This window comes from Morus notabilis, unplaced genomic scaffold, assembly GCF_000414095.1.
Source record: "Morus notabilis unplaced genomic scaffold, ASM41409v2 Scaffold452, whole genome shotgun sequence".
Taxonomy (NCBI): Eukaryota; Viridiplantae; Streptophyta; class Magnoliopsida; order Rosales; family Moraceae; genus Morus; species Morus notabilis.
The window spans coordinates 1-9864 of NW_010362077.1; the positions used below are offsets into that span (position 1 = coordinate 1).

General features: G+C 38.0%; 1 protein-coding gene across 2 annotated transcripts; it reads left to right on the forward strand.

Annotated features, from left to right (window-relative positions):
* The first annotated feature begins 931 nt into the window (after nucleotides 1-931).
* On the forward strand, nucleotides 932-5765 carry LOC21392498 (protein DA1-related 1). Of its 2 annotated transcripts, XM_024167539.1 has the most exons (13): nucleotides 932-1370; nucleotides 2002-2158; nucleotides 2359-2449; nucleotides 2804-2899; nucleotides 3011-3248; nucleotides 3545-3665; nucleotides 3779-3862; nucleotides 3945-4064; nucleotides 4154-4366; nucleotides 4511-4573; nucleotides 4667-4785; nucleotides 4873-4931; nucleotides 5119-5765. In XM_024167539.1, exons 2-13 carry the CDS (start codon nucleotides 2048-2050, stop codon nucleotides 5457-5459), a joined length of 1656 nt encoding a protein of 551 aa, XP_024023307.1. In that variant the 5' UTR covers nucleotides 932-1370; nucleotides 2002-2047; the 3' UTR covers nucleotides 5460-5765. The 2 variants fall into 2 exon arrangements, with proteins under 2 accessions (XP_024023307.1, XP_010099336.1); XM_010101034.2 differs by having other exon boundaries at nucleotides 2804-3248.
* Nucleotides 5766-9864: the final 4099 nt, after the last annotated feature.

A 9864-nucleotide genomic window follows, 5' to 3' on the forward strand; every position in this document is an offset into this window, starting at 1 on the left:
TTCAATCATGCACTCAATTCAAATCACAAATTGTAATCGACGAAGTGAACGAAGCCTAATGCTATATTTGGTAGAAAGGAAAGAAAATAGGATAGAAATGAAATATGGAAGTGATGAAAAATAACAATGATAGAAAGAAAATTGAATTTCTTTTATGTTGTTTGGTATGAGAAGATTGAAAGAAAATGAGCTTACCTTCACTTGTTTGGTATTGAAAGTTAAATTAAGAGTAAAGAAAAAATCTTACTCATAAATTACTTTTATACCATTAAATTTTTTGCTTGGATGTTGATGGAGAAAATGATAGTTTAGTAACTTTACTCACTTTAATGAGTTGTCCCCATTTTTCATTCTATTTTCTGCCCACTTGTGAAAAGAAAAAAAATAGTGGGACCCACATGTATTATTTTTCACTTTATTTTCTCTTATTTTCTTTTTTCTCTCCTACCAAGCGACTTACATTTTTATTTTTCCTCTTAAAATCTCAACCTTCTTCCTTCTTTTTACTTTTTTTTCTTACCAAACATACTCTAAGTATACACATCAGCAAAGCCTGTGAGACAAGCTAAAATGCTAAAATAACCAACTTGATCTAATAAGTACTCAAGAAACGTGGCAAATAACCATTGTGGCGTTGATTAATAGGCAAACTTGTTCTTTGTCTCACTTTGGAGACCCTGGCAAGAGAACTTGACAAGACTTCACTCACTTCACTCTGTGAATGGTAACTGTAACGGGCTGCGGGGTTAGATCTCTCTCTCTCTCCTCTCTCTCTCTTCTTATGTCACTTTGTCAACCAGAAAGCTTCATGGGATTTTTGACATTTAGCGAAGTGTGGTTGAAAAATGGCCTAGGCCCCACTTGCAAACCAAGGGGAAAAAAAGGCAGAAAGTGTGATGGAATTCAACAATAATCACCACTACTACAACCCCAAAACTGGGCTTTGATTCCTTCAATCTTCAAAATCCGTCCTTTTTGGTGGTTTTTAAGGAAAGATACAGAATTCCAATATTTTGATAAAGTATCAGCACCAAAAATAAAATAAAATAAAATAGTTCCATTATTTTGGAGAGCATTATTTTAGCTTTCCCTTTGGACTTGGACTTGCGTAGGATCCAAGTCCTTTCCCATTCATTCTTGGCCTCTTTTTTTTTCACTTTTTATCTTCTCTTCACCAAAAATCTTTACCTGACTTTCTTGTAAAACAGAGAAAAAGAAAAGCTGAGTAATTTGCAGGATATGGAGGTTAATATCTTTTTCTGTGGTTTAATGATTTTCTAATGACTGTTCATTCATGGGAATTGGAGAGTTTATCTGATCTGGGATTCATCAGATTCTTCTTGTCTCTTCAGATTCTTAATTTTTTGGAGGTGGGGTTTCTGACACCTGATGTTATCTATCTCTTGCTTCATTTCCTTTCTTATCATCAATTGAAAAATCATATCCAGAAATTTATCTAGTTGGAAGATTCCTCTCTTGCTTTTATTTATTTCTTTTTTTTGTGTAATTAATTATGAGGGTGGGTGGAAGTTTTTTTCTTATAAATATATGTGTGGGTTGATGATATGTGAATTATGCTAGAAACTGTTTCAATTATTTTTCAATGAGTGGCCTCCAAGGAGACAATTAAAGCAGTTTTTGTTAATTGTATCTGGGTTGGTTGATTTTTTTTTTTTTAATTTTTGGTTTTGAAGGATAAAGATGACTTATTGAATCCGAATTCGGATACCCTTTTGATCAAATTGAGGTTTACCACCTTTGGTATATGTTTTCCTCATAATTTCTTCTTTGTGATGTCTGTTTTTCTTATTTGTTACTCTCATGAGTTGATGAATTCTTGTGCTTGTGTTGATTTATGTCCAAGCCTTCAGAAAGAATCTTATTAATGTAATGCTCTTAAGAGGTAGAATTTTTCAATGCAGCAGAAGTTTAAGCACCATTGGTATCTCCTTTCTCCATTTCTCCTTTCCTCGTTATTAAGTGAAATGACTTGGATTGCAGGAAATAGTTTGCCGGCCGGCCCACGGGCGAATAAATTGCTGCGTTTATGGGTTGGCTAACTAAGATTCTTAAAGGTTCTAGCCATAGAACTTCACATGGGCAATATCGTGGAAGATATGGAGAGGATGGATATTGGAGCGAGCCTCGGCGTTCTGTGGTAGTTGCCATTCTTTCTTTTACTGTCATTTGTTCTTTTTTCCTGCTCATCTATATGTGTTGGTTTGGCTGTTTTCGCGTAGTTGCTGAACAGAAGGACACTAATTACTAGTTAGTTCATGATAAACAGAAGTGATGATCATAAGCCAACATTCTTGCATCATAATTGTGCTAATTTGTTTATGATAAGCTATGATACAGGATGATTCTTCGGACTTCGATAAAGAAGAAATCGAATGTGCAATTGCACTTTCCCTTTCAGACGCAGACCAAAAAGGGAAAAAGGTTGTTGGTAAGTTGTTGCCTTTGTATAACATTATGCTCAAAATGCGGCTGGCAATACAAATTGGTTAAATACTATTTGTCAGTTTGTTTTGCTTGCAGAAGATGACGTCTTGCGAGTTTTTTGAAAGAAATAGTATTTATTGTAGTAGCTAGCTAAATTCCATGCGCGTTATATGATGATACTTTGTAGTCTGTAGATTGCTTTAGATGTGCCTAAATCGACAGTCAGACTTGTTCTAAGACTTAATCAGAGGTGTACTTTGAAGAAACATTCTGAGGTTTTCAATACCTTTATTTAGTGTTACATACTTGGAAATAGCAGTTGAGGGTAATCTTTTGACTTTTACTAATCTCTTTGTAGACCATGAAACGGAATCGGAATCAGAAGCTGATGAATGCATTGCCGAAGTTGAATCGGAAGCTGATGAATGCATTGCCGAAGTTGAATCGGAAGCTGGTGAATGCCTTGCCGAAGTTGAATCGGAAGCTGGTGAATGCCTTGTGGAAGTTGAATCGGATGAAGAATCGGATGAAGACAAACAATTAGTTAAAGTTGAAACAGAGAAAGATGAGTGCATTGCCGAAGTTGAATCGGAAGCTGGTGAATGCCTTGTGGAAGTTGAATCGGATGAAGACAAACAATTAGTTAAAGTTGAAACAGAGAAAGATGAGCAGCTTTCAAAAGCTCAATTGGAGGAAGATGAACAGCTTGCCAGGGCTATTCAAGAAAGTCTCAGCATGGATTCTCCTCCTCATTATGATCACGGCGGCTTATTTAATCCATTCTCGTTTCCATCTGGATACAGGTAAACACAGTCATCACATCATTATATACCAGTATCAAATCCATGATCCTCTTCATTTCAAGAGAAAAAAGTCCATGTGTACGGCATTATTTCGAAAATCTTGACGTTGTTATCCTGCTTAATTTCATACTTACAGAGGTTGTTTACCAATTTAGGCCTTTGATCACTGATGAATTGGTAGACGGATATGTAACTTTGGGGAATTCACACAAGTGAAATATGTATAGAGTAGTCCCATTTGCAAATTAATTAGTCCTTTTTTTTATGATTGTGTTACACAAAATATTGCTATGCAGGATATGTGCTGGCTGCAAAGCCGATATTGGCCGCGGACGATTTTTGAGTTGCATGAATGCTGTTTGGCATCCAGAATGTTTTCGCTGCCACGCCTGCAATCTTCCCATCACCGATTATGAGGTCTGAATAGATTCAATTTTTTCCTTGAATCTGTTGATAAAGTGCCTTAATTCCTTGGTAAAGTTTCCTTTTATATTGGTTGTTGCATAACTAGTCTCTCTTTCTTGTAACAGTTTTCTATGTCTGGAAATCGTCCTTACCACAAATCCTGTTATAAGGAGCAGCATCATCCTAGATGCGATGTTTGCAGTAACTTTGTAAGCTTCTTGTCGTTTCGGTTCTCGCACTTTTGTAGCATCAAGCTCTTTTGGTGCTTGTTCTAATTATGAATCTTTTCAGATCCCAACCAATTCAAAAGGTTTGATCGAGTATAGGGCACATCCCTTCTGGATGCAAAAGTACTGCCCATCTCATGAGCGTGATGGGACGCCTCGGTGTTGCAGCTGTGAAAGAATGGAGGTCAGTTAATATTAAAGGAAGCATAAAATTGTTTTCTTATCAACCCTTTTCTTCACACATACTAATGATTTACCTTTCAATCCATACAGCCAAGAGACACAAGATATTTGTTACTAGATGATGGTCGGAAGTTATGCTTGGAGTGTCTAGATTCTTCTATTATGGATACGCATGAATGCCAACCACTTTACCTTGAAATACAAGAATTCTATGAAGGCTTAAACATGAAAGTGGAGCAGCAGATTCCAATGCTCTTGGTCGAGAGACAAGCACTAAATGAGGCCATGGAAGGAGAAAAGAATGTAAATCTCAAAATGCTTTTAACATTACTACTTTAAAAATAAATAAATAATATATATGTATATTTCTTTTTCTATATTGGCTTCATTTTTTTTTTTTTTTTTTCATTTAGTTAAGGTTACCAAAATTGTCTCACTTGTGAGCAGGGCCATCATCACTTGCCAGAAACTAGAGGGCTCTGCTTGTCGGAAGAACAGACTGTTACAACTGTAAGAAATTCATTTTCCCCCTAATGTTTGACCCTTGAAGCCTCATTTTATTTCAAAAAAAGCAAAAATATAAATTTGTTACCATATTGACAGATATTAAAAAGGCCAAATATTGGAGCAGGATACCGGATCATAGACATGATAACAGAACCTTATAGGCTGATCCGTAAATGTGAAGTCACAGCAATTCTTGTTTTGTATGGCCTACCAAGGTATTGTATTTCCCTTCAGATTATCATAAATCATATAACATGTAATCAAGTCTTCTAAATTGTTGGGCCTAAAAAAAATGTGCACAGGTTGTTGACAGGGTCAATTCTTGCTCATGAGATGATGCATGCATGGCTCAGACTCAAAGGTAGAATACTTAATGTATTTTTATTGCTAACTTGCCGTTGTTACTAGGTCATTGCTATTCGGCATTGGTAGTGTTGGGCACCACAATTCACATTGAACGGGTCTTGAATGTGGGCCCCTATATTTGTGATTCATCTATTATGAGTATTGGTAATCTTTTTCGCCTTATCAATGGTGTGTTTTGACAGGCTATCCCAATCTTAGTCCAGAGGTTGAGGAAGGTATCTGCCAAGTGCTGGCACACATGTGGTTAGACTCTGAGATGTATTCTGCATCCGGTAGCGATATTCCCTCATCATCCTCCTCCACTTCCTCTTCCTCTTCATCCTCGCCTGCGTCCACGTCGTCCAAGAAGGGGAAACGGTCCGACTTTGAAACGAAACTTGGTGAGTTTTTCAAACACCAGATCGAGTCAGATTCGTCCCCGGCTTATGGAGAAGGGTTCAGGAAAGGAGACCAGGCAGTTCTCAAGTATGGTCTGAGGAGCACACTTGACCATATTCGGCTGACAGGAAGCTTCCCATATTGACTTGCACAGGAATGTTGAAATATATCCATATGTATAATCAGTTTGCTTTCTCATCATCATGGGAAACAATACTTTTGCCCCTATAGTATTAGTTGCATAGGACTAAAAATCCATTAAAAAGAAAAATTATACTCAATAAGATACAATAAACATAAAAAAAATGGTTGATTCTATACGAATCCCTGTAATATCTTCCCAAATGTTTGCACTACATATTATACTTACGTGGTAATTTCAAGATGTTCAGGAAAAGAAAATTTTGTATACATATATGAATATGGAATGAGAAATGGCATATTTTATAAACATCCTTGTCTTGGATTGATTTTACGCTTTTGGATCGATTTTTTGATCTAGCCGCAAGTCAACTACAAATGACTTAGGATGTGTTCATTACATGGGTTGTGTAAGTGAGAGAAAAACACTATAGCAACAAAAATTAAATTTGATTTTACATAAGAGAAAATAGTGTAACAATATGACTTGAGTTATGCAAATGAACACACCCTTAATTTCCAATTCTTGACACTCTCAAAGACTAATTCTAAGGAAATTATGATGAGTTTCTAGTCTGCTCTCCTGGTTCCATTCTAGAATCAATTCGATGAAGTCTCAACGTCTGGAAACGGAAAGAGTACCCGCTTTCGTCTTCTTTTCCTCTATTTATTGGCAAAGATTCTGGTGGGAATCTTTTCTGAACCAATCTTGTCCGTAGACCTTCTTTGTATTTACTTGTATATCTTTTCCATTATAAGCAAAAATGTTGATGGTACTAATCCCAGGAAATGATGTCGAAAAAATGGGGGGTTAAGTAAGCTCACAAGGTCGTTTTATGTTTGTTTTCAACATAAATTCTTACATAAGTGGTTAAGTGAGACTAAATCTGTTGAAATTCAAACTAGCCGAATCTAGAGGATTTTTAGGTTCCTAGAATCATGGATATAACCGGTGCTACTTTGTAGGCTCTGTTGTAAACTAATTCCTAGAAATATGTAAAGTAGTTCCTAGTATCTAGGAGTTTTCTTAGGATCAAGTTTACGTTTTCTATGTATAAATACACCTGAAGTTTATTCAATTAATAAGATAAGAAAATTCCAATTATTCAAATCTTCATGGTATCAGAGCTCTAGGCTCTCTAACCCTAATTTCCTAGCCGTCACCCCTAGCTCTAGGCTCTCTAACCCTAATTTCCGAGCCGTCACCTCTAGCCTATCCTCACCATGGCCGAATCTGAACAAACCTCCAGAGACTCCTCGTCATCTGTTTCCCAGGCTCTCTAACCCTAATTTCCGAGCCGTCACCTCTAGCCTATCCTCACCATGGCCGAATCTGAACAAACCTCCAGAGACTCCTCGTCATCTGTTTCCCCTAATGTCACTATCAACCCTCCAACAACAACCTTGCCCCCATCATCAGTCACAAACTTAATGGCCATAACTATCTTCAATGGTCACAGACCATGATGATGTACATTAGTGGACGAAGCCGCGACGATTATATCACTGGTGCTGCTGTCCAACCAAGCATCAGTGATCCCAAATTCAAGACATGGAGAGCTGAAAATAATCTGGTCATGTCCTGGCTAATCAATTCAATGACGACGGAAACAGGCGAGAATTTCCTTCTCTATACGACTACTAAAGAAATCTGGGATGCAGCCCGTGACACCTTCTCCAACAGTGAAAATACTGCTGAACTCTTCCATGTGGAGAGTATCCTTCAAGATCTACGACAAGGAGATCAACCAGTAACCACCTACTTCACCACTTTGACGCGGTATTGGTAGCAGCTTGATCTGTTCAAAACTCATGAGTGAAAGTGTTCTGATGACAGCACATATTTCAAGAAAATAGTGGAGATCAAACGCATCTTCAAATTTCTAATGGGTCTGGACAAATCGCTTGATGAAGTACGCGAATGGATTTTAGGCACCAAAACCCATTCCAAGTCTCCGTGAAGTTTTCTTTGAAGTACGACGGGAGGAAAGCCGCAAACGAGTCATAATGGGACAATCCGATTCAACTCCTAATGGATCAGCCCTTGCAGCAATCAAAGACAATCAGGTCTCTTCAGAGCCAGTTGCCCTGGCTATTCGCGGAATGCCACAAAACTCCTGTCGAGGACGCCCCTGGTGTGACCACTACAAAAAGCCAGGCCACTCAAAGGAAACGTGTTGGAAGCTACACGGGAAACCTCTTGATTGGAAGCCAAGCCGAGATTGTGAAAGTCGAGGGAATACTACTGCTACAGAACCCACGAGGTCTCAAAGTCAGATTCCCTTCACTTAGGACCAGCTGGAACTACTTCAGCAGCTAATCAACAAAGCACAGCTCTCGGCCAATTCTGCAATTTCAACGGATGGGACATCACAGAGCACTAGCAATCTTGCACTTCATGTACCCAAGTCACCATCATCTTGGATAGTCGATTCGGGGGCTTTAGACCACATGACAGGTGATAGAACGTTATTGACAACATATATTCCATGTCAGGACTATCAGACTGTCCGAATAGCCAATGGCACATGTTCACGAGTAGCTGGAACAGGAACCATGCAGCTTTCAAAGACTCTTACCATCCACTCAGTGTTATTTGTTCCTGACCTAGATTGTAACCTAATTTCTGTGGGCAAACTGACTAATGACCTTCACTGCGAGACTAAGTTTTTTGCTAAATCTTGAGTTTTTCAGGACTTGAGTTCGGAGAAGATGATTGGTAGTGCTGACATATGTGCAGGCTTGTATCTCCTCAACGCAGCCACCACCTCAACTTATTCCCAGGTCAATAAAACAAGTGTCAGTCCTCAATGTCGGTCTGTCAATAGTCTAGAGTCAATAAGTCACGCAAATAAAGATAGTGCAATCTTAATGTGGCACTATAGGTTAGGTCATCCAAATTTCATGTACTTGAAACGTTTGTTTCCATCATTGTTCATCAATAAATATCCAAAGTTTTTTTAGTGTGATATTTGCCAGTTATCTAAACACACCCAAAGCACTTACTTACCCCGTCCATATAAACCAACTCATCCTTTCTCTCTTATTCATGGTGATATTTGGGGTCCAAACAGAATTCCAAATATCACTGGAGCAAGATGGTTTTTATTATTGATAGATGATCATACCCGTGTGAGGTGGACATTTCTCATGAAAGACAAGTCTAAATCCAGTCAAATATTCGAAAACTTTCATAAAATGATTCAAACACAGTTCCAAACAAATATTCAAATTTTCAAGACAGATAATGCCCGAGATTTCTTCAATTCCACTCTCGGTCCCTACCTCACATCCTATGGCATTGTTCATCAAAGTTCCTGCGTAGACACCCCTCAACAAAATGCGGTGGCCGAACGCAAAAATTGACATATCCTCAAGGTGGCCCGATCTCTACTATTTCAGTCTAATATCCCAAAAAGATTCTGGGGTGAAGTAGTCCTCACTGCAACCTACCTCATAAATAGGATGCCCTCACGTGTACTCACATTCAAAACCCCACTGGAAATTCTCCTAAAAAGTTACCCAAAATCACATCTGGTCACACAAATTCCCTTCAAAGTTTTCGGATGCACTGCATTCATTCATATCCATTCTCACAATCGTAGTAAACTTGAGGAAAGAGCACTCAAGTGTATCTTCATTGGGTATTCGTCAAACAAAAAGGGATACAAATGTTTCTCACCTACCACAAACATGTTGGTAACCGAATCGAATTCGGATGCGGAAGCGTGGCGGGGATGCGGATCGTGTATAACAAAAATTTCATAAAACTTTTGAGATACTCTATAGATTATATTAATTTATGCACGAATAAATTAATCACATTAATTTATATGTCAAGAACTCGATTAGGAAAAATACCTAGAGACCGACTCGGATGATAACTTGAGTTCTTTGACCACGAACAGTCCTTGCTCCAATCTTTGTGTTTAGAAAACCAAAGTCTTCCACGTCAATTCCTTGATTCCACGTAGACGTGTGTGTGGACACACGTGGGACAAAACAGGTTTTCAAAAACACTCGAATTTCCACAAACACCAACGCATGCACGATGTGAAATTTTTGAGAGAAAAATTTTCCTCTCTTTTTTTTCAATGAGAATTTCGGCCACCAATGCAAGTTAGGGCTGAAAAATATGTTTCAAAAATTGTGTTCTCAATTTTCTATCATTCTCATATTTAAAGAGTAGAAGTCAAACTTCAAAAAGGAATCAAATCTCTATCTCTTATTTAAATTTGGAACAAAAAATCTCCTACACCTTATCTCTAATGTGGCCGGCCACCCTAGGGTTTTTCTCCCTTGTGTGTGGCGCCAATTCTGGATAGGGAAGGAAGAGAAATCATCCTTTATCCTATAGTCCAATTTTAATTCAAATTCAAATTCGAATTTAAGTCAAACTTAAATTAATT